At 36.5% G+C, this 24661-nt stretch overlaps 3 protein-coding genes across 3 annotated transcripts in view; all 3 read right to left on the bottom strand.

Moving 5' to 3' along the window:
* Positions 1 to 655: 655 nt before the first annotated feature.
* Positions 656 to 4904, bottom strand: LOC127875398 (alpha-amylase A-like). The gene is made up of 6 exons (XM_052420452.1): positions 4754 to 4904; positions 4145 to 4433; positions 2790 to 3880; positions 2237 to 2554; positions 1173 to 1398; positions 656 to 929 (listed from the first exon to the last, which is right to left on the bottom strand). The coding sequence occupies exons 1-6, from the start codon at positions 4791 to 4793 to the stop codon at positions 689 to 691; spliced, it is 2205 nt and encodes a 734-aa protein (XP_052276412.1). The 5' UTR covers positions 4794 to 4904; the 3' UTR covers positions 656 to 688.
* A 7770-nt stretch (positions 4905 to 12674) lies between these two features.
* On the bottom strand, positions 12675 to 24648 carry LOC127872418 (uncharacterized). Its single transcript, XM_052415749.1, has 11 exons — positions 24643 to 24648; positions 23903 to 24119; positions 23164 to 23309; positions 22536 to 22763; positions 20916 to 21136; positions 18122 to 18353; positions 17444 to 17717; positions 16734 to 16993; positions 16005 to 16245; positions 15311 to 15411; positions 12675 to 14593 (listed from the first exon to the last, which is right to left on the bottom strand). Exons 1-11 carry the CDS (start codon positions 24646 to 24648, stop codon positions 13490 to 13492), a joined length of 3030 nt encoding a protein of 1009 aa, XP_052271709.1. The 3' UTR covers positions 12675 to 13489.
* LOC127875397 (uncharacterized) overlaps positions 23978 to 24661 on the bottom strand; it is a 29634-nt gene continuing 28950 nt past the window's right edge. Inside the window, exon 18 of the mRNA XM_052420451.1 lies at positions 23978 to 24119. The gene's annotated coding sequence lies outside the window, so the exon portion shown is untranslated. The remainder of the gene's footprint in view (positions 24120 to 24661) is intronic.

The following is a 24661-nucleotide window of genomic DNA, read 5'->3' as shown; positions in this document are numbered from 1 at the left end:
ACAAAATTGTATCCGTTCAGACAGTAAAAAACTGTTCACCGTTAAGTATGATTGTATAAATTAACCCATTTATGCCTAGCGTCCTGAAAAAAAGGACATTGCAAACAGCGTAGACCCATCTGGGTCTGCGCTGTTTGCTTAAATGAATTTCTTTATGATATATTCTAAATATCAAAATAAATATACTTGACACCCCTAATTTTGGAAATAAATTGATCCAATTTAGAAGGATGGGAGAGTCCACTGGGCATCAATGGGTTAACATAGGGCTAAGATGAGTATGCATTCATGCCCTCTGATTAAGTTATCATTGAAATACCTCCGTTCTTTGTTTATGTATAGTATGACGCAGCAGGATAACGAATTCACACGCAAATGATAGTAACAACCTGAATTTTAATTCTAAGTTATCTTACAATGTGCGAATGGCTTTTTGGGTCTTCTATGACAACGTGGCGACTATGTGCCCTTCCTCGGGAAAGATAAAACGCGTAGACGTAATATTCGTTTAATGGCCAGTATAGAAAGCACATTTTCCAATCCATGCTGCACTTATATATGCAACCGGAGATTCATTCGCATTTGCATGTATAATAATTCTTGAGAGTAACTGACTGAAATGTTACATCCAAACAACCACGAGAAAAAAACAACAGACATATAACTTTTTATTAATTTCAAATTTATTTTAACTTAAATTTTCTATTTCGCAAGTATTTGCCCCAAAGTGATAAATGTTCAGCATTCCGCACTTGGCCCAGTGATTTTGCGTCTGCGCAGGCGTGGATCCGGCGCCGCTTCCGGTGCAAGCATCGCTGTAGATGTCATGCTCCCACTGTCCGTTTAGAACGGCTTTGAACTCGAACCATCCGCCCTGCGTTCTACTGCAGTCCATGTCTATATCAACCAACCAGTAGTGGTCTCCATATCTGTTATTCATACACAAACGCTATTTTCAAAACTGATGTATAACAAAACCGTGTTTCAAAAAAAGTATCTTAAAGAAGGATAATCGTAATCGATAGCGAATCGGTAAACATTTAAATACTCAGTTTTGTATCAGCTAGTAATAGACACCGAGACAATTTCACGATTTCCTTCGAAGTTAAGATTTTCATGTGGTAAAAAGTTTAGATAAATGCTTAACATTAAAATATTCTTTCAAAACTTACTCGTTAAACTGGCTGTGACCTGGATGATTTGGATTATTAGTTGTCCACACAGCCGGTGTACCCTGAGCCATGATGCCGTTCACAGTGCCCTGACCCGGCTCGGCTCCGCTCCAGTCCAGGAAGTGGTCTCCCACCCGCCAAGCGTTGTATTGACCATAGTGAGGTCCATTGCCGATAGGGCGGTCACTGATAGGGATCGAACATGCCGACGCGTCTGACATGCACCCTAAATGTATAAGACTTTCTCAATGAAAACAGGCTTTTATGCATGTGCCTAAAGTGCCGTCCCAGATTAGCCTGTACAATCCAAACAGGCTAGCAATGCACAACACTTTACGGCTAGACTGGATTTTTGTCTGAAGAGACTTTCTAAATACTTCATTTTCGACTGTCTTTAAAAGAAAAAAGCTATCAAAGCGGAAAATGCCGTCCCTGATTAGCTTGTGGAGAATGTAAAGCTTATGTAGGATGATACTTTATGCACATGGGTGAAGTCCAGTTCTTCAAGAACGCGTCTCACATTATTACACGTATATTTATTTCTTCTATTCGTTAAGTTATTAAGGTTAAAGTCAATGTACGTATGCATATATTATCATAGTAGTGCATTCCTTTGTATCGATTGTACTTCGTTACCTACAAATTGTAATCTTTGTATCGACCATTCACGTCAACGTCTTCTAACATGTATATGTGTCGCGTTCTGAGAAAACTGGGCATAATGCATGTGCGTAAAGTGTCGTCCCAGATCAGCCTGTGCAGTCCGCACAGGCTAATCAGGGACGGCACTTTCCGCTGAAACAAGATTTTCGGTAAAAAGGGACTTTCTGGAAACGAAAAATACCATAAAAGCGGAAATTGTCGTTCCAGATTATCCTGTGCAGACTGCACAGGCTAATCTAGGACGACACTTTACGCACATGAATTATGCCCAGTTTTCCCAGAATATACGACTCATATTATCTTAGTAGTGCAATCCTTTGTAACGATTGTACTTCGTAACCTACAAGCTGTAATCTTTTTATCGACCATTCACGTCAACGTCTTCTAACATTTATATATACCTGGGTGTGTGTCCACGTCCAATCCACCTCGAATGAACAGATCCTCCCCAGCCCTGGTCTGCTTTTCCATAAGGATTACGGTTCGTGACATTGATGGTCCTGACGTACTTCCTGTAGGCGACATGGTTGTCACGTTTGATTCTATCCCAGATGTAGTGGTTGCACCATCTGGTGTCGTGCCTGCATCGACAGAGGTCGTAACGTCATTGCCGGGAGTCGTTGTTTCTTCAGTTGGTGATGACACCGAGACGCCTGCCACTGTGGAGACACTTTGTGCAGTGGCGGGTATCGATGTTGACAACGCGGGGGAATCCGAACCTGATTTAATAGAAAACTACATCCGATAAGACTTACTCTACATTTTAAATAAGCTTCAACATAGTACGGTAATGTTTCTGTAAGTCAAATTTACCATAGAATGTGATTAGATATGGATAAAATATAACAATAAAAAACGTGGCCTAATTTGATCCTGAACGGAATTATACCTATATTTAGAAGGATATATCTGTTAACAGTATTATACGTACATAATGTCGGATAATACACATACCTATAATTATGGCAAGCACTGGTTCTTGGGGGTTATCGATCTGAATGCGAGCCGTGCCATCCGAACCCACAGTTACCATTCGGCCGTTTATAAGATCCCTGTATTGGCCAGCCGGCAGACCAGTTTGCAGCGTTTCGTCCATGTGACCCGACCTCGACATAGCGAAGAAGCCCTTGTTGCCACGAGAAAACGCTATCTGGTTGTTCTTATTAAAATAATTTTGTTTTTGTGTCCCTACTACAGCATTTCGAAAAGCCACCATGTTTGCGATTGATGCCCAGCGATGCTCGCAAACCCATTCGTTGCCGCATGATTCATCTGCGTTAAATGGGACATCTTTGGTTAAGAAATTGATATCATGAGGTGGTCCCAAGTCGCTGTTTTCCCCAAAGTAGTAGCTACTCATTACCCGCGTAAACCCATAATCATTAGCTAACGTAAATGCGACGGCCAATCTGTAATTGATTGGTTTCTCAAAGGTGATGATTGCACCACCACCGCCGTGACCTCTTTGGTTGTCATGGTTATCAACGAACACAAATGCGTGATCAGAATCTGTCATTCCCCAGCCGTAGTCAACAACGCCGCCAAGCCGGTCGAATCCTTCGATTCCTTCTTTGATTTTCTGACAATATCGGAACTCCGTGACGTAACCAAGCGACGTATACTGCTGCGTTGTAACTGGGCCGTTGCTTTGGTCAATAACCTCGTGATAGAAAAATGGCCGTCCTCCTTCGGGCAAATCTTTTACATTCTGCTGGATAGCTGCTATGTCTTTAGTCCACATATGCTTAGCGGCATCGACTCGAAAACCAGCTACGCCATAGTCTATAAGAGTGTTAAGAAAGGCGGCGATTTTGTCTCGGACATAAGAAATGTTTTGATCCAAGTCCGTCAGCCCGACCAAGTAACAGTCTTTTATTGTGTGCGCGTCGTTGTAAGAATTGAGAGGACACACTTCGTTAAAATGTTCCTTGATGTAAGGAACGCCTGGAAAATCGAAGAGATCGGAGTTGAAGGTACTTCCGGCTGTCCCAGTTCCATTTCTGCCAAGTCCAGCCATGTGGTTCAATATCACGTCCACATATATTCTGATAAATATACATATAATTAAACGTCCTTGATTATTTATCGATAGACCTTTTTACTGCAAATATCTGAAGATGAACAATGCAGCTTTTAATAAATAAGAATATGCTAAATCATTTTGCAAATAAATATTTCCATGTGAACGCTAAAGTATGACCAGAATATGTAAATATTTACATCAAGTATTGAAATACAAGTAATTATAAGAAATATCTAATAACCTAAATGATGAGCCTAAATCCGCTTAAAAATATTGTAATGTCTACCTGACTCCAACAGCCTTGCACCTGCTGACCATGTCGGCAAACTCCGCCTCAGTTCCACTGCGGCTCTGCAGCTTGTAACTCACCGGCTGATAGCGTTCCCACCAGGGACGGGGCGGTGACGTCACCATCACGTGCTCGTTAGCAGGCGACACTTGAACGCCGCAGAAACCTTTCTTCGAAAGGAAGCGCTCGCATTCCAGTGCTATGTCTGTCCATTTCCACTCGAATAGGTGAACGATCACCTGCTTTCCACCACAGTGCGGATCCGTGTATTGCGCAAGACAGTAACCTGTCGAAAGAAACATTCACAACAGAACTGTATTTTCCATGAATAATATTGGTCCTCTCGCAGGGAAAACAGCGTTTAATGCATGTGCGTAGAGTGTAGACCCATATTAGCCTGTGCAGTCGGAACAGGATAATCCGTGGAGAGACTTTCCATTTATACTCGATTTTCGCTAAGAAACTTCCGTTAAATGAAATACAATAAAAACGGAAATTGGCGTCCCAGTGACGCCACTTAACGCTCATGCCTTATATACCGGCACATGTCAAATCTTAATCTAAACATATATCATGAAGATAATTATATAAAGAAAAAATTCATACCAACTAATTGGGTTAAAAGCCAAGTTAATGTTGTGATCATTTTTTGCAAAAGGAACTTCTAAATCTGCCCTAAAACTAGCACACGTGGCGAGTGTTCAAAGTATTGTTAATAATCATTACCTTACACTGATAAGGGACTGGACCCTTTTTAGTTCAGTCCGTAAACACATTTAAAGGGCAATGGCTAAATGGTTAAAGTCGGTTTCCTTGTTTGTTAAATGCTTGATTGATCCTTTAATTAAAATACCTGAAACGATGATGAGGATTTAGATAATTGCGTGATTTGGACGTTGGTAAAAAGATCAACACGTACTTGATGCCGTCATAGTTTAATATTAACCGACAGGGCTTAGAAAATGAAAACAGAGCGATCTGTATAAACTTTATCCTGCTTGCAGCGTCCATCTATCTTTATTCTATTTATCATCTTACTATGTAATTTAATGAATACTTTATTTTTACCGTATTTTTTTATAAACTAGATCCCATAAAATTTCAACAAATGCACAGCTTTAACGGACTAGGGTTACATTTGCATTCCAAAGGTTGGGTTGAATTCGTTACAGATAGCGTCTTAGAGCAAACCAAAAACAGGGACATTCGATCGTTATACGCAGTGAATAAATTAGAATTCTATAAATAGTTTCTGAATGGATATTAGATACTTGGGTCGTTTTTTTACTCTTTTTTTTTTACAAAACTTCTAATGAATTGTAAAACCTACTAATAAATTCTCGAAACACACACACACAACTATTTGCCATGTGATGTAACTTATCGGATCATACATAGCATACATTCCATTGTAGACGGGAAATCATAAAAATGCTCGCCGTAATAATCAATATTAAAACGTAAATACAGTTAAACTTCTAAACAATGGAATTCGTTAACTGTTAAGCACTTCTAGAGAGCCGTTTAAAGTAGATTCTTAAAACTCATGGACCGATTTGAAGGTAACTTGGATGAAAACAATCGACCCTTGTAAACAGAGCAAATTGGTATCACATTTGTTTTGTAGTTGTTGTAATGCTTTATTTCGAAATACCAGAGAAAAGTGCCATCAGCAGTTCGTGTGTCTTACAACATGCACATTTCAAAACGGCTAAATGTGTCTGTATCTGATTAGAAATAAACGTTACTTATATTTTAGTATTACTGAATATGTTTGTATGAAACATACGCCAAACAATTATATCAACAATAAGAGTGCTTTTTTCTTATCAAACGCACCCTGCTCCAAGACATTTATTATCCAGAAATAATATATACTATTAAAATAAAAAAATGACTGTTTTTACTGAGTGCAAGATTTAATTGTTTTATTTGCTGAATGGTCAATGCCAATATTTGGAGTAAGACATGTTGCTAGTCATTGGATCGAATTGAGTTTGGTGTATTCATATTAGATATATTGCAAACAAGCTATCGGTGAGTCGGTGGATATTTATTTTAAGTCTGGTAGTATTTGTGTCGATGACTGATGTTCGGGTGCCGAGCACTTACACGGTGACAAGGCGATTACCACAACTATTCCTCTCACCGTCAAAATTTTATACTTCTGACAAGAGCACCGTATCCTTCTGACGAAAAGAAACATGGCGGACGAAGCAATATCAGGTAAGTGGGTGACAAAATGTTATATTATAAGACACGGCAAAATTATAGCCACTTGCGAAGCAATCCATCGAATTTCTGAACCAATATGTCGTCTATTTCAAAGTGTACCAGTCATGAAATATACAGCATGAGTTTGAAATAGTGTTTACAAAAAGTCGTGTCGCGCTCGACACCATTCGTACTTGTGAGAAAAATGTAATAATCAGATGATTGTCGATGTGTCAGACCTGATGTGACAGGCTTAAATCATTGTATATATAAAATGAACACGCCATACGAACCTGTTTGTTTTAATATCTGTTAAAGGTCTAATTTTTTGGTGAAAACATGCAACACTTACATAAATATCGATGCACCGCGCAACCCTGATTATAAACACCGTATTTATATTCCGTGTCACTGAAATTCGTGGCACCGCTAACTTCTGCACATCGTTTTAAATGTTAAGCTAGAACGAGCCATCGTGAGCTGAATTTATTTACGATAATCCTCTATTTATCAAAGTGACATGTCCCATAATTGATCTTGAAAATAATTGCATGCTTGCACCAAAAACGGTTCATCGGGATCGATTGTCTTGCTTTCCAGTACGTGGAGGGCACATGTTTAAGTCTCATGTTTCAATTTATCTATATTGTTGTAGTAAAATACAATCATCATTGATAATTATTATTTATTTATTTCAGATACATAATCCGTAAAAAGATCTCCAGCTACGATTATGGAAAGGTATAAGCAAATATTGGTGTAAAACTAACCGAAGGAAATAATAAATTGTGTTATGTATAGAGTGTAAAAAGTGATGTTGCATTGGTTAATCATACTGAAATATGAATTTGGTGTTTGTGGCCAATATAGTTATTTCCGTCAAGTATTAAAAAAATTGAATACCAAATATTTTCAAAGTACATTGTAATATTGCTTTGAAACCGTTTGTACACTTGTTTACGTCTCTTTCTTCTGAAAGAAAAAATATCAGAAAAAAGCGGTGCCAAAAAATCATAAAGATGCGGTGCTTTTACGGACATTGTTGAGCGGTGTTCATATTTCTATAATGTCGGTGTTGAGCGTTGCATACTTGCTTACACGCGTGAATGTAAAAATCAAATTTTTATGTAATAAAGCATGCCATAATGTGTTGCAAATTGATTCTTCTACCATAAAATACCGTTAAACAAAAATATTTTATTTAAAATGTTTAAAATCTGCAAAAAAGACGATGTTTTGCGTCATGAAAGTCGCTTCTTTCTCGACATGCTCAAATTGTTTTCACTATTTTGAAGTGAATAGCGATTCAATGTTGATACTGTAAACAGCAATTAGATGCAAAGTATATACTTCGTTCGATGGAATATCTTTTTATTACCAACTAACCTTCTATTCTCGTTTTTTTTGCATTTCTGGACTCGCCAAAAGTTTGGGGCCATGTTTTTGACAGAAGGATACGATGCTTTTGTCAAAAGTATATAATTTCGACGGTGAGCGGAAAAGTTGTGGTATTCGCTCTGTCACCGTGACTTAGCTTAATCAGTCGAAGTTAACGGGAAAAAGTTTTGTATCGACGGTAGATCAGCTGGTGGCTAAACCCTTTAAAGATCTTTTTAAAATAAGGTTTGCGTACAGTTACTTTTAAAACGTGCTTCTTTAACAAATCATATTTCCCGATAAAGGTTTATACCGATATGGTCGAAATAACATTTCAATACTAGTTAGTAATTATTCAAATGTGTATATTTTGTCCCTGGTTTTATCTTGATATATACACATGTATATTGCAAACTCGTATATGGGTACAAGGTGCCAGTTACTGTGAAGTCCTTAACCTTGAGTTATTGTTTCAACAGACATAAACGTTTGAAATACGTAACCTCGATAAAATACGGACTACCGTTAGGGCTATCGGGGTTACACATTTAAATCCAGAGGGCGACAATGCGATAGTGCGATAGTACGATGGCGACAATGCGATAGTACGATGGCGATAATGCGATAGTAGGATGGCAACAATGCGATAGTTCGATGGCGACAATGCGACAATGCGACAGTACGATGACGACAATGCGACAGTGCGACAAAACGATGGTGACAGTGCGATAGTACGATCGCGACATTCGATAATACGATGACGACAGTACGACAACGCGATAGTACGATGGCGACACTGCGATAGTCATATCATACTGTCGCTATGATGGCGTATCATCACATTGTCGCCATCGTGCTATCGCGTTATCGTACTGTCGTCATCGTATTATTGCATTGTCGCCATCGTACTATCGCACTGTCGCCATCGTATTGTCGCATTGTCGTCATTGTACTGTCGCATTGTCGTCTATCGCCTTCCGGTTCACATGCGCATATCGCATTTTTTCCTAGATGGAGCCACTTTTAAAAATACTTTACAGTTCGGCATACCTTACATCATATCCATTGTATAACTTAATAAGAGTTTGATTTAATAATATATGTAACCTCTTTCAAAGTACATCTTTATAAAGTCATCTATTTGGTTTCAGCAATAAGAATAGTTTGTGTACCGAAAGGCGATAGTCGACAATGCGATAGTACGATGGCGACAATGATACAATGCGACAATGCGATAGTGCGATAATACGATGACGACCGTGCGACACGATTGCGACAATGCGACAGTACGATGACGAAAATGCGACAGTGCGACAATACGATGACGACAATGCGATAGTACGATGGCGACAATGCGATAATACGATGACGAAAGTACGATGACTATCGCATTGTCGTCATCGTACTATCGCGTTGTCGAATTATCGCCATCGTGCTATCGCATTGTCGCCATCGAGCTTTCGCATTTTCGCGATTGTACTATCGCACAATCGCATTGTCGCCCTCTGGATTTTAATGTAAAATTACGATGGCCCTAACGGTATTCCGTAATTTTGTTTCTGCAATAAGAATAGTTTGTGTACCGGAAGGCAATAGTCGACAATGCGATAGTACGATGGCGATAATGCGACAATGCGATAGTGCGATAATACGATGACGACAGTGCGACAATTCGATGGCGACAGTGCGATAGTACGATGACAAAAATGCGACAGTACGATGACGACAATGCGACAGTGCGACAATACGATGGCTACAGTGCGATAGTACGATGGCAACAATGCGATAATACGATGACGACAGTACGATGACTATCGCATTGTTGCTATCGTACTATCGCGTTGTCGAATTGCCGCCATCGTGCTATCGCATTGTCGCCATCGTACTATTGCAATGTCGCCATCGTACTATCGCACTATCGCATTGTCGCCCTCTGGGTTTTAATGTATAACTACGATGGATCTAACGGTATTCCGTAATAAAACAAGCTAATAGGCCCCTCTGTCACAGTCACTGTTTAACAGGTGAACAAGGACATGTCTCCTAGAAATTCTGCACCAAATGGTCGACTCCTGTCGTGCTGATTCAGGGAGCCAGGAATGTTCACTTAAGAGACTTTCTGCGCATTTATTAATATCATGAGCAATACAATTAATTACTTATGTCATTTTATGTACTCAATAGTGAATACATTTGTGTAAATGTTGCTAAACATTTCTCAATAAAATAATATTGCAATACGTGATACTACAAACTTGTTAAATTAGTGTATGCATACAGTAAAACGTTTATAAAAGTGCAAACCACACAGCCACCAATCGCTTGCGTGTGGCACCAGTTGGTGGCTAATACTTCTGGCATTAGCTTATTTCAATTTTACATGATTGTAACAAGTTACGTTTTGATTGAGTATTGTTTTCATTTTTCTGGAAAAAAACACAACAACATTGGTTCTAAATAAAGAACATACATGCAAAGAAGGGCATTGCCAATGTGCGTCCTGAAAGAAAACTTCAATATAAAAAGTATTCTTACAATAATACAAATCCTCAATATGTTCGACCCATAAATGTTTAAGAGCTCCCCAAAGACAAGTGGGAAAACGGTTCAGCTTTAAATATTCATCCTGAGTTGATCTCTGTAAAATGTTCTGCCCAAAATGGCACGATTAATTTTTTTGCAATAACATTATTTAAGGACAGACAAGTAAAACAACATTTTTCACAATTCACATTTCGGCGTTAGTACTGCTATTAGTCTAATTTGAAAGAACTTATTTCACAATCGATATAAAATAAATATGTTTCAAATAATTAAACGATTCGAACAATTAGCCAATGTAAAATGGAAAAAAAGGATCCCTTATTTTTTGTTCCAACTTATCTGTTTTACATCGTTTGTAACGACAACTTGCAGCTTATATAGATCACTCTCGATGTCTTCTTCTTCGGTACTACACCATTTCTCGCGTCGATGTGTGGGTAAGTCCGATATTTTCATTCCGCCGCTAACGGGCTCGAACTCGGGACCTTCGGTCCTAGAGGCCGACGCTCTATCACTGCATCACTGTCGCTCTTATTTTGTGTTCTCTGGTTATCATACGAGGGTTTGAATGTATAGGTACAAGGAAATCGTTGGTCATAAGCAAGACTGGACCTTGTAATATTTTGCAAAATGAGAATAGGTCTAGTGTTGCTTCTAGGCCTCGAAATATTATTATGTACTATAGCCATGGGGTCTCCTGTGTTTGAAACCAAATATTATTCAAAACGTCATATGCTTATCATCAGATTACCACAAAACAAATTTAAGTTGTGCTCAACGTTTTGCGATATATAATTTTATTGGACATTTAAAGTACAAATAAATGATCTTCAAAACAGTTTAATTACATCTTTATTATGTATGAGACTATTGTATTAAAAATGTTGGTCAGTTAACAAACATGTCGCTCCCTTCTTTTTGCCAGCCAGTCTGATGTTCCGTCACCCGGTAAGTTTTACCGACTCATATTCTGTCATAAGTTCATTAGTTTATCCGTCAGGTCTTCATTTTGTCTAACAGAAGATTAAATAGGATATTTGTATGGATCGTTGGTCTAATTCCAAAAAGGACGCATCTTCAGCTTGTTACAAGCTGAAGATAAGGTATTTTGGAATTTGATTGACCGAATAAATATCATCGATAGCTTTGTACATCATCGGCCTCGCACAAAAAGGACGTGTCTAAAGCGTGTAAAATGACTTTTGAAGAAACCGACGATGTCATTTTTAAATATTCTTTAGAAGATTTAGTCTGTAGATAAAAGGATTAAGGTTGACATATCCACTAATATAAGCTAGCGGTCATATAAAAAATATTCAAATAAGGAAAACCAAATATAATTTGCATATCAACATGATAAAGCACATGTTAATCTATTAAAGCAACAGTTAAACCACCCTCTGGAATAACGACTAGTTGGTAATCTATATGGCTTTCAATAACAAGTAGCCAAGTAACTGATACACCGGATTACATTAAAAATTGTATGTATACAAAACAAAATCAAGAGGCAGAACTTTAAGGATAACACTTAACTTATAGTTTCAACCTGGTCCCGAATTATAAAACGTTGTTCATTCCCAGCTAGGCAATTCCAGTCATTTTCAATCCTCATGAATATTAAAATAGCTAAAATAAATGATACATATTTAACCAAAAAACTCGGATTAGACATGTCTACTGCTATAAATGCTTAAATGGCAAGCATTATTGGCATTTTTCATTTATTAAATATCCTGTTTGTCCAGTTGGTTCAGAATGAAAAACAGTTTTATAACCTCGCACCTGTTTAATTGGAAGAGGACCAAAAAAAAGATACAAGAAGACTTATTCAAAAAGAAGTATATTGTCGGCTTGATCGAAAATGATGTAACAGCTTAAAACAAGCTGAAGATTCGATTGCGACTGACGATATATGTGAAACGAATTTTTTTTTTGTATCACTAGCACTATTAATATCACAGATCTAAGCATTGAAATCAGATGTAAACAACATTGAAATAACATGTATACTGGTTTATAGACATACACGAATGCAAATACAATATACCGGGGTATTAATAGGTGAACAGGTGAACCGCCTCTGTTATAAAGAATTAAGGCATGCAGAGATTCTTTATCATACCAAGTCATATACAAGCTTAAAGTTTTAGCTCCTGGGTGATTAACTGTTTGTTTATAACCTAACCTGAAGTATTAGCTTTTACTCATACTTGAGATGCGATTGATAATTATATTAATGTATTGCGATCTCGCTTTATATCGATGATACTGCACTGACATTGGTCACGTGAAACTTGAAGTCACACAGAGACGCTCAATGAGATGCACATGAAAATATAGCAGTCCATACTTAAAAGGCATGAAGATTAATTCAACTTTTATTGGACATATCACAACTCTATAAAATAAAGGCTCGAATAAGATAGTTTATCTTTCAGCTCAAATACGAATTATAAACCATTTATTACAGCAGACATGAGCTCAACTAAATGGATAAGTTTTATTGACGTAAGCACAAACACACGCACACTCAAGTACGTATAAATCAATCAGAATAAACAAGCACACGCAACAAATTATTTGATATCATTTACAAATTTACCAATCTTTAACTGCAAACATCAAGATTTAAGTGAACAAAATTATGAATCGTCGAATTTCCAAATGGCTTATCTTCAGCTTGTTCCTTGTTGGTTTAAACATATTTATTCAACAATGTGTTTTACACGCATTTAAAGTTTATAGGATTGGAACGATAGCTAGGCTAGTAGGGTTCCTTTCCTCAAAGGAACTTGTCCCTTTTTGAAAGTACGACCTTTGTAAACAAGCCTACGAAATAAAGTAAGATTCCTTATCCTCATCCTAAGCGATCACTATCGGACATAGTGATGGATTGGAGCTTGACTGGGCCAATTTATAGTTTGAAAATGTTAGTCTGTCCAGACTAGATCCCAGCATCGATATCGTGTTTTAATAACTTATATTGTTTCTATCCGAAACATATATGTAAAATAAATTAGATGACAGGGAAATATATACATAAGAATAATTCATATACAAGTAAAAAATTAAGAGAAAGCATGTTTAACATGTTTTTTAAAGTCTTTCTTCCAGTGCGTTGCTTCATACCATTTCAAAATCAAACGAAGCTGTATCAATCTAAATGAAATTACATTGCTGCGGAGAATGTCATTATATCGTTTTCTAAAGCAACACACATGATTTAGATCGGCCTGTCTCTTGTGACATTTCAGACGATGGATTGGTTGGATTCGCATTTGGTGTATTCTCTGTTGTTTTAGGCAATTTCTCAAGTGATGTAGATTTGCCTGGTGAACTACTTTTCGATTGGCTAGTCTCCTTCGACATTATAGGCGACGAATTGGTTTGATTTGCCTTTGGCTTATTCTCTGTTGCTTTAAGCGATGCCTCAAGTGATTTAGCTTTGCCTGTGGAACTGTCTTTCGATTGGCTCGTATCTTTTGACTTTTCAGGCGACGATTCAGTTGGATTTACCTTTAGTTTAGTCTCTGTTTCTTTATGCGGTGCCTCCAGTGATTTAGAATTGCCTGTGGAACCGTCGTTCGATTGGTCTGTCTTCTCTCGTGACTTTTCAGATAACGGTTTGGTTGGGTTTGCCTTTAGACTACTCTCTGTTGGTTTAGGCGATGCGAGTTTGTCTTCCCACTTGTTTGTAAAGCCTTTTGACTGTCCGCTTTTAGAATCTGAATGCGAACCTTTTTGAGTTGGCTTTGCCTTGTCCGGTTGAGCATTCGCTTGGGTTGCCTTCGGATCTGTTTTGTTTGGTGCATTTCCGTTTGAAGGTTTTGTATCTGCTGTAGTGACGCTTACGACTGCCGTTAGGCTTGGAATGTGTTCTTGAAGTTTTTGTATAAGTTCGTCAAATTTTGGACCAGACCAAGTTTTCTGTGTATTCGGATCTTTATACATGTTGATAAAAAGCAGTTCCGTGAAAACCATGCTCATTGGACCACCCGGAGGCCATTTCATTTCCTCCAGCAGCAATGGAATGATTGGCTTCTTGAGAGCGTCTGCAAGGCTTACCTCACTCCTACAGTTGGCTGACAGTGAATACTTCGGCGTTACACAGGACACGATTACCTTACATCCTCTCAGACCTCTGTCTATTTTGTCATAGAGTGAGTCGCCGCCTCCCATCTGGTGAATATCCATCCATACTGAGTATCCGAGTGACCTCAAACGTTGATACAGCAACAACACCTGGGGCTGTCGATCCCATTGGTAGGACAGGAATACTAACGGCGATTTGTCTGAAGCATCTTTTGTCTGAATATGGAAGAAATTTATACGATTAGTCTATTTGCTAAAACCTAAGCTATCATCATAGAAGATATATAGTTTCAAAAGGATTTGCGTCAATGAGATCAAGGTTTTAATGTCGCCGATTCACGTTTGTGGTCAAGATGGCTATATGTGTCAATAACGTCAAATAAAAGCGCTCGAACAAACTGAATTCTTGTCCACCAGTTAAACATCAGATAATTATAGCGTTATATATTGTTGTTGTATTGCTATTTTATTCTGTATATGTTTAATTAAATAAATAATGCATGACTAGAACAACACACAATTAATTTTATTGTGGGAGAATAGTATTTAAGAGCTTCAGGAAGCACATTCCATCAATTATAATTATAGGCGAAACTGACACATATCTTTTTTTTAAAGCATGTACCTCCATATTGATACATGCTAGAAATAAGTGACGAAGATCTAGAAAATATTTTTTGCAAAGTATCCAAAACATAGAACACCCTAAAGACAGAATGGTTGACGTAAGATAAGCCTATTTCCAAAGTACTGAATAACCCAGGCAATCAGTGTAGAAAGATGCCAGAATGACCAAGTGGCCATTTATACCAGTCAAAAGGCATTCGATATGTAATAAGTGGAATTGGTATTATTAAATTACTGTTTGACATCTTATGCTTTAAATACTAAGCGAAATTAGAAGATAAATGTTTTTAAGGTGTACAACGTTACTTTGGTTTCTGCACTAGACTTTGCTTGAGTTGGTTTTCCTTTTCCTTTGTTTTTATCAATAACTACCGCCTGCATTATTGGATTCCACCAGTTTTTGTACTCTGAAAATATAAAACAATCCTTATGACGAGTATTAAAAAGTGTTATATTGTAGGAATGTAATTGTTGACGTATTTTCAGTTAAGTTTATCTCATTTCAATAGTTTGTCTTAAACTAGACATCCCACAAGTTGCTAGTATATATCCTTTCGGCGACACATGCTAAGTTATGCGACATTGAAAACAGGACGTCTTATATTGGACACCGCCTGAAAGGATTGCATATTTTATTTTAACACAGTCTGTCCAAAAATGTAATTTTTTTTCGTCATTAATTAATCAGAATATGTCTCAATCATAATTGATTCACTTATTTAAATTTATTGAAACCTTACTGCAGACAATATATTTAATGTGGACTGGATATTCCTTTTGCCTCCAGTTGCTTATGATAATAAGCTCCTTTTTCTTTAACGTGTTGATCTTGATTTCACAACGAGTGTGGTGTTAATCACATTATATTAATGTTTTTACTTTGGCGTTCTAAGATTTTGACATGTGGCAAAATCCATTACAGATTGACATAGTAAACCTTTTGTTGACACAATTGTCTATTTGTATGTTGCAAAACCCGTTATAGAGTGAATAAGGATACCTATTGTAACAATTCTTTCATCTGGTACAATGTGCAGATGAATCTGCATCAAAAGCTCATTGAACTTCGACAACGGCCAGTATCTTTGATCCGACTCTTTGGTCTCCTCTCCATTTCTTTGGAAGAACCTGATGAACAGGTATTCACTGAAGATTGGCCCCATTGATCCTTTAGGGGGCCAGTCCATCTTTTCCATCAAGAGAGGAATTATTGATTTACCAAGGTTTACGGCCAAGTTTACCTACACATAAATTATAAGTCAAAGCATTTAGATAATCTATACATCCGTGAAACAAAAATCTTGCTATTAGGAAAACATTCGTGGTTTTATTCACGAATCAAAAAGATTCCATCGTCCACATGAGATCGTCATCGAGATGATGACATACTGTTCGATTAGTGGATTTACATATCTTTCCAACATTTCTGACAATACGTATTTCTTTTATACATTTACACTAAACGCACATGAAGTAGTCAATAAAAACATGTTATATAAAGGGGCATGCATACAATTCAAACTGGTTTTTGATTTTGCATTTGCATATTACCATCCTTGCAAATTCTATCAGAAATAATTCGTCTGAATCATACTGCATGCATTAACTAGTTTGACGGCACCAAAGCACCAAAGAATACCGTCTCAATTTATGTACACGGCTACTTAAAACACAAATATTGAAAGAAAACCATTCAATAACATTGTCAACGTGTGATAAGAAAACCTACCTCCCTGTTGCAGTTCGGCGATTGTGCATATTTTTCTGTCGTGCACGATATGACCACTTTGGCTGCTCTGATTCCGTCATCGATTTTGTTAAACAATTTGTCCCCTCCTCCCATTTGACCAATGTCCATCCAACATTCAAAACCAGCCATCAATAAATGTTGTTTTAGTAGTTTAACCTCTTCTTGCATCCCCCACTGATAGCTCAGGAATATTGGCGGCGGACTGGCATATTCAAATTCTTCGTCTTCCACAACACCCTCTGTATAAATTAAACAAATACAGCTTTAGATATATGTTGTTAAATATGTCCTTCAAACATTTGAATAAATCTATCTTGATTCAACTCTCTTAAAGTAGAGCCGAATGCGGATTTATGAATTATTCCAAGGTTGATCAGGATGGCTTTAACAGCTTCGATCTTCGTGTCTTGATCTAGACGACATGTCTCTGGGCCACTGTTCTCGACACTTGTCATAATTTGTTTATGAAAATAATGTTAAAGATCATGTCAATATTCTTTCAGACTCAGATGTTCTATGACAATGCATTTATTCATTGTAAATCTATTTCAGTTATTGCCAACATTGTGATAATTTTTTTCATAAGCGATACCTCTCAGAACGTCCTCATAATGAAATATGTTTTATATTTAAGAAACCATGACACATGCAGATCGAATGAAAATATTATAGTAAAACATTAAACATACCACTTCCTTTCATTGCATTCTCCACAATAACAACAGCGTCCATTCTGTTCATGTCCTCCAGAATCTTTAGAATTGCCTTGGTTGCTTCGCTTGTTTTATGAGTTGCATACCATTCGCTGAGGACGGCCATACACGGATCATTCTGTTGCGCCCAGCCCCTGATATCATCATTGTTGTACTGCAGTCTCTGCGCAAGTAAACGCCAATCTGCGCTACTAGTCGGGTTCATTAGCTTTGTCAGGTCTCGTGACCACTTAGGTGCATTTGTCATAGTCTAAAAAAACATTGAAATCTTAGTAAGTATTAGTGCATCCCATTTTGTACACGGTATTGTTGTCCTTTGTAAAATCGCAAAAAATAAGGACATTTTGTCTTTAAGCGACAAAGTTTTATGCAACAGCTTTTGCACTTGTAGGGTTGTCTGCAAGCTGCACCCATTCCTAGGCAGCTTATATCACTTAAATTCGGTCTACCATTAACATTTACGTGCCATGGTCATGCCATTGTTGTTCGCATATGTGGATATAAATAAACTAATGTCTCTATATGCTAAAATACTGACGCAATGTGATGCATTACATAACATGTTTTAATGTTCGTTACAAGCGTTTATCTTTTCATTAATGTAACTGTATCGCTATGCAGTTGATATTGTTAAAGAAATGTAAATATAGTTACCTTATTATCGATTGCTTCGACCTTTACTTTTGTCTCACCAAGGTCATCCTCCACATCGTCAACTCTTTCATCCAGAGTATCAACTTCTGTTTGCAGTTTGGATATATCTTTATCGTGTTCAACGACTTTTTCGCCGATTGTTATAACTGTACCTATTGTAGCATTAACTTTCTTGTCAATCACGTTAACCGTTTCCTTGGTTTCTTGGACGTCATCAAACACCTCTTCAATTCTATAATTGGATAAATCTTACTTTAAATCGGATTAGTATGATAATTTTAGTTAAGTTCAAGAAACTTGAACTGAATACGTTTCCGAATCATCATATCACCTTGTTTTGTATCCTGGCTTTACCAATACTTTTTAAGTTGTTAAAGCGGGTATATACGATTTGTTATATGTGTTTATATTGTAATATATTGATAAAATATGTTACAATAAAACAAAATAGGCAAGAAAAATTATACATTAAAGCCGAATTTCATAAAATGCAGCAAAGACAAATTAGCGCCCCGAGCCGATAGTGACGTACATATTTTCCTACAATAACCGAAGTATTCGTCTTTGTATTATAAACCGTTAAACTACGAGGGGTGTTCCAGAAGTTCGTGGATTTTCGCTATAACTTATTAGTTTGCTTGTAAAAGTCAATGAAATTTACATATTATACAAACCAATTATCACGGACTTAATATATATGCTAAAAATGCATGAATTCCATAAAGCGCGTTTGAAACGCGTTGCCATAGAGACCTCAGTAACGGCATGCGGCGCACGCGTGTATTTTATTATAAGTATGAGCGTTACGCGAATTTAAATGTGGTTTAAATGTCGTTGATAAACAGAATTTACGCCAAATTTCACGTTACAGCGCCTAAGTCCTCCTTACAGCCCGGATTTGGCCCCTATGGACTACCGCGTCTTCCCGGAAGTTAAATCACAGTTGCGCGGTACTTCGCTTTGCAAGTAAACAGGAACTTACAATTGCGGCAAAGCGAATCGTGTCGTCTTTTGACGCTGACTGGTATTGAGACACTTTTGACAAGTGGATTTCCCGACACATAAAGTCCATTCGCGTTGGAGGTGATTATGTGGAAAAGATTTGACAGTTGTTAACTTCATAACGTCATTGACGTTGAACAGAAACGTTACACGTGCGTCGGTGTGCTCATTGTGCACATGTTTAAATCTCTGATATATATTTATTGTTTTATGTATTTCCATGATATTTGGAGAGTAGATTTGGAAAGGACGAAATATTCTTAACATGCTATTTGTTTGTCCATTTATGTTACCAAATGAAAGTTATATCGAAAATCCACGAACTTCTGGAACACCCCTCGTAAGTTTAGATGCACATCGTACATGTATGGTATACATGCTGGCGAATTCGGCTGTACAGCCGTTTTCAATTTCAGAATTAAATATCTGGCTTATTTCGCATTTTTCGACGCATGTTCTTCTAAACTTTTATTTTAATTTATATTGAAATATATATATAATAAGTTTTTTACACAGTTTATATAAATTCATAAATATTTGACAAAATCGTATATACCCGCTTTAATGAAAGCAACCATCTCTTATCTTTGATAACAATTGTTAAAGTGGGAAAGAAGTCATAGGCTTAGAAATTATTTTATGTTGTCTGGGTGAAGGAAATACCAAGATGCATGGCTAAGTTTCTTGGTTCTGTTTCATCTGACTGTTACTGTTGAAAACTGTGTAAGAACCTTAAGTACATGAGACATCAATATATTGGAAACTTATTAAATAAGAGTTATACGAAGCAATTAGTTATTTTGTTTTGACATATTGTAAAGCCGATTTTGTTTTGACATATTGTAAAGCCGATTTTGTTTTGGCATATTGTAAAGCCGATTTTGTTTTGACATATTGTAAAGCCGATTTTGTTTTGGCATATTGTAAAGCCGATTTTGTTTTGACATATTGTAAAGCCGATTTTGTTTTGACATATTGTAAATCCGATTCATTTCAAAAGGTGTATGAAATCTAGCAATGGACAAGCATTGAACAAACAGGTATTTTCTTACAATGCTGAGCAAAACTTTAAGTCTGACACCATATAAATAGAACTTCTATCTAATTGTTCTTTGCTTGATTACGTATCTTAAAAGACAATATTTACCTTTCCCAGCTTTAATAAGAATTGACAAGCATACTGTTTACATTATAGACATGTTATTTATATCTATATTTAATGGCATAATATAATCTTTAATAAGTAAACAGATCACAACAAAATGTGTTATAAGTAGTTTTCCTAAATTAAGCGACCCACATAGGTTACAGTATAAGGATGCTATTACATTTAAGAAATACACTCCGAATAAATCTTTTGCAAAGGCTTTTATGACAGCTTCTCACTCACGATGGCAAATTTATAAATTTTATTAATATTTCATTTCTCGCTGGCATGTCGGCAACACAATTGCCTTTGGCCTTTATAATATTTATATAATATATACAACGGAATATGTCAAACAAAATACAATACAGATACAATACATTAAACAAAATACAACTGCATACACAAATGACAGAGATGACAAAATCGACGAATATCTAACATAAACTATTAGGATATTTAATGATGCAAATAAGCAACTTTTCGGATATATACAAAAATGTACGTACTTTAAGATCTTAAATGTTGTGAAATATGTATTTCATAGTAGTTTTGTTTCCTATGATGAGTGTTTTTAACGTCAGAAAACTAAGTTTAATAACCTCCCTTTAACTAATTATTCCCACACCCATAAAAGGAACTTACACTTTGCCGTCCAGTATGTTGAGTATGTGCCTGGCTCCATTTTTAATATAGGGTGTTGTTCCATTTTTCTCGAGCTTTTCAACGTGTTTCCTATACTTGTGCATATATTGCTTGCTGGCTTTCATAAGCGTCGCAATCATTGAAGTTATGACCTCTACAATACCCGGGTCGTGAAATCCGAAACTGGAAACCATAAAGTCCATTGATTCTTCTGCAAGAGTCTAGAAATGAAAATACATGTTAAACAAGACTATTGCCAAGCAATAAAAGCCCCTACCGGTAGCTATTTTAGTCTATTTGTTGCCATAGCAACCATAATTCTTTACGTAGGAACAAAATAAAATGACCATATAATAATAATAAATAATCTCCATATTGCCATCTGTCCATGTTTCAAGTTTCATAAAAAAAATATGAAGAACTTTTAAGGTTATCGCAGAATGCACAAATGTGTGACACACTGACACACGACAGACTGAAAGACACACTGAGCGCAAACCATAAATCCCTCTCCGGTTTCACCGGTAGGGGACTAATAAGCATTAGCGTTTGACACTTACAAATCGTCGGTCTCGATCGAAAAGGACGTAAATGCATCGTGTTTAAGCTGCACTTACGTCCTTTTCAATTGAGCCCGACGAATTGCAAGTTTTGATCGTAAGACTAACGGGCTGATTAGAGATAGTACAAATGCTTTGAACATTTCCAGACAGATGGATCGTCTGCTTGCCATTAGCTGAAGCAACAAGTTTGAAGGAACCGACGATAATGACGATAAATTGAGTTGTATTCCAAGATTCGCAATGGTTGCTTTATTCATTTGAAATTGTTTGATCCCTTGATCCCTTCACAAAGAATTAAACAAGTATTCAAACATAATTTATGAATCAGCATCTCAATGTAGAGCTATTGGTAATGGTAAGTGTTTCAAATGATACTTTAGGCAGCTATACAATTATCACCACAACATGACTGATTTGGGTGATAACGATGTAATACAAAATAAAACAAAAGTATGTTAAGTATTGTGAAGAACCCCAAATGTTTAATTTAGTTTATCTGGTTTCATATTTGAACTACATCGAACTTCCATTTAGATTTGAAAGAAATTTGCTTTTCACTTCATATATACATAATATGACACATCTGAAGACCTAACACTTTTTAAAATATAAAAACATCCGTGTACGTTTCTGAACTCTTTTTGCACTAAATCTAAATGGGTCGTCAGTAACTAGATTGAAATTGATTAAGATATATACATTAATTCATGAGAAAAAATATTACTTAGTGATAAAATAAACCTCTTTATCTTTGAAAAACGTTGTAGAGAACAGTAACGTCTTAGATCTGGTGCAGCCCTTGAAATGGGCGTTCAAACTTAGACTGTTCTGTTGTAAATGATCCATTGCAAATGCACTGAAAAAAGACCTAGATAAGTGGGGTATATCCACCGCTCACTTAATTTCTTTTTATCACAACCCTATGTCGATGAGACGATTGTTTCGATTAAGGTAATATATGAATGAAAGGAATACTATGGGGGATATTTACTAGTAAAGACCATTTTACTCCCCCTTATCTAGACCCAACAAGGTTAATACACTACACCCGACTTACCTTGTCACAAACGCCGACATTTCCAATGATGTACAGTTTCTCATTGAGAAACCAGTGTCTTACATGGCCCCTTTTTTGTGGTTTTAAAAATGACCTTAAGTGGGGAACCAATTTTCTGGGTCGTTTCATTGATATATTACGAAATATCATTAGTAGATATCTGTCCGACTCCTCAGAAGCATCAAGGTGCCAATCAACCAAACTCTTTATCTGCTGATCTGTAAATGCCTGAATAAAAAAAAAATATCCATGGACCAAGCAAATATGTAACTTGCGGTCAACGTAAAACCGACGTTATAATTTCACTTTGTCCATGTCATTTATTTAAACTATCGATTTGAAGCAACCTTTGTTTTCAAATAAGTCTATTTATCTAACAATTGTATAAGAAGAAGTGTAGCTGTCTTTTTTAACAAATATAATAACTCACAGACCAAACTAACATACATATGTTTTAACGCAAAAAGATTGACATTGTGTTTGGTGTTCTGTCTACAAAATATGACATTTAAATAATTACGTATGCATTTGTCCCAATTTAATTTTTTTATTTAAATAGTTATTTGTATAACACATTATTAGTTTTTTTTTCTTAGAAATAGATGTGTCGTGCTATGTCCCATGTTACATCTGGATGCGTGGTCGAAACAGTCACCAACAGGTCCATAACCATCATTTGGTCGTTGTCCTTAAGCATCGGGTACTTGTCAAACAGATTCGGGAGACTTGCATGGACATCATTTGGGTTGTCTGGGTACAGCTTCATTATCAATGCTGCAAAACAGTAAAAACGTGCTTTCCTGAAACATTGCGACGAAATAAAACTTGCTCATGATATGAGAAAAGGTGGCCTTCTTCTAAGAAATAACAACTTTAAACATAAAGTTTAAATTTTTAATTGAACTTTTCAGAGTTAGCTCCGACTGATTTCTTGTGTCTTTAGAAGAAGTAAGCGTATTACAATGTGGAAAATAAAACTTAACATGTAAATGTAATCTTTCATAATCAATAATTTTTAAGTTGTGTTACTTACAATCAAGGCTTAACAAACCTTCACGATAAAAATACCCTGTGTTATTCCTTAAATAGGTTCTCAATTTTGTTTTTTATATTAGTCGATTTAGCAAATGTTATACCATCCCAAATTGAAAGGATAGGCATACGACAAATAAGATGTGTGTTGAAGGTATTTTCTTGATATGAAATAAATCATTGCGTGTAAAAAGGAATTTGTCGTTAAGAACAATGTTCCTCCCTCCACAATTATTTCAAAGTCGCACTGTAACAGACACGTAAAACCTTGGATTGTTTGGTAAAGTGTTAAATGTTTAGAGTGTTAACATGAACAAGTAAACACAACTGCTTACGAGACAGATATTGATATTCTTCACTCAGAAACATGAGGTCCATTAGATCTTTGAGATATTTGTCCATGCCTTTCACCGCCTTAATAGAACAGTAATCGAGGATGCGGAAACTGGTATCTTTGACTTGTTCACAATCCTCCTCCACTGAAATCCTGGCCCACTTGAGCAAACCCGGTATTACATCAATGAAACAGTCTTGGGTACTCGTCTCTAGGTGCTAAAATCAATGGACAGTTTATAAGGAAATCCATCTATCAACATGTTTTTAGGAATCGTTTTATTTTGGAAATTTTCTTGAAAAAAAACACACATACTTTTTAAGGAACCTTATATGATATGTTATGTCCATTGTCTATACATATTCGATGCTTGACAATGGCGAATATAGTCCCATCAATAAATCTGAATTCTAATTTATTAATAGGCAAATGAAGAAACCGATTTACAAGTTGCTTTATGATATGGGTGTGGACATTATAAAAACCCTGCACTTGTACCGCTTACCCAGAAATCTGCATCAGAAGACAACAAAATAGGAGAGCAAACAAATAAGAGTGTTTAAGTACTATATAAAATACTGAATATTCCATCAATTTAAGTTGATCATTTGATTCAATGGGTCATTTTGTTCATTACACGGAGACAAAAATCTGAATTTCCCCTTGTAAGCTCAGTGCGTTCAAATGTCGTCTGCTGCATAGGCGTCCTTTTATTCGGGAAAGAGTCTAATTACTATGTACGTCCATGTGTAAATGTGCT

The sequence above is a fragment of the Dreissena polymorpha genome, chromosome 3, assembly GCF_020536995.1.
Source record: "Dreissena polymorpha isolate Duluth1 chromosome 3, UMN_Dpol_1.0, whole genome shotgun sequence".
Lineage (NCBI taxonomy): Eukaryota > Metazoa > Mollusca > Bivalvia > Myida > Dreissenidae > Dreissena > Dreissena polymorpha.
This window is presented reverse-complemented; position numbering and strand designations above follow the sequence as displayed.

What these genes read in the sequence shown, in the direction of transcription:
- LOC127875398 (XM_052420452.1), bottom strand. Translation starts at nt 4,793, where the DNA reads ATGATCACAACATTAACTTGGCTTTTAACCCAATTAGTTG. An exon ending in GCTTTTAACCCAATTAGTTG is followed by an intron (nt 4,434 to 4,753) that starts GTATGAATTTTT and finishes TTCTTTCGACAG; the next exon opens with GTTACTGTCTTGCGCAATAC. An exon ending in GGACGTGGACACACACCCAG is followed by an intron (nt 1,399 to 2,236) that starts GTATATATAAAT and finishes TTATACATTTAG; the next exon opens with GGTGCATGTCAGACGCGTCG.
- LOC127872418 (XM_052415749.1), bottom strand. An exon ending in GAATGCAATGAAAGGAAGTG is followed by an intron (nt 16,994 to 17,443) that starts GTATGTTTAATG and finishes TAATTTATACAG; the next exon opens with AGGGTGTTGTGGAAGACGAA. An exon ending in AGTCTAGTGCAGAAACCAAA is followed by an intron (nt 14,594 to 15,310) that starts GTAACGTTGTAC and finishes TTCCATATTCAG; the next exon opens with ACAAAAGATGCTTCAGACAA.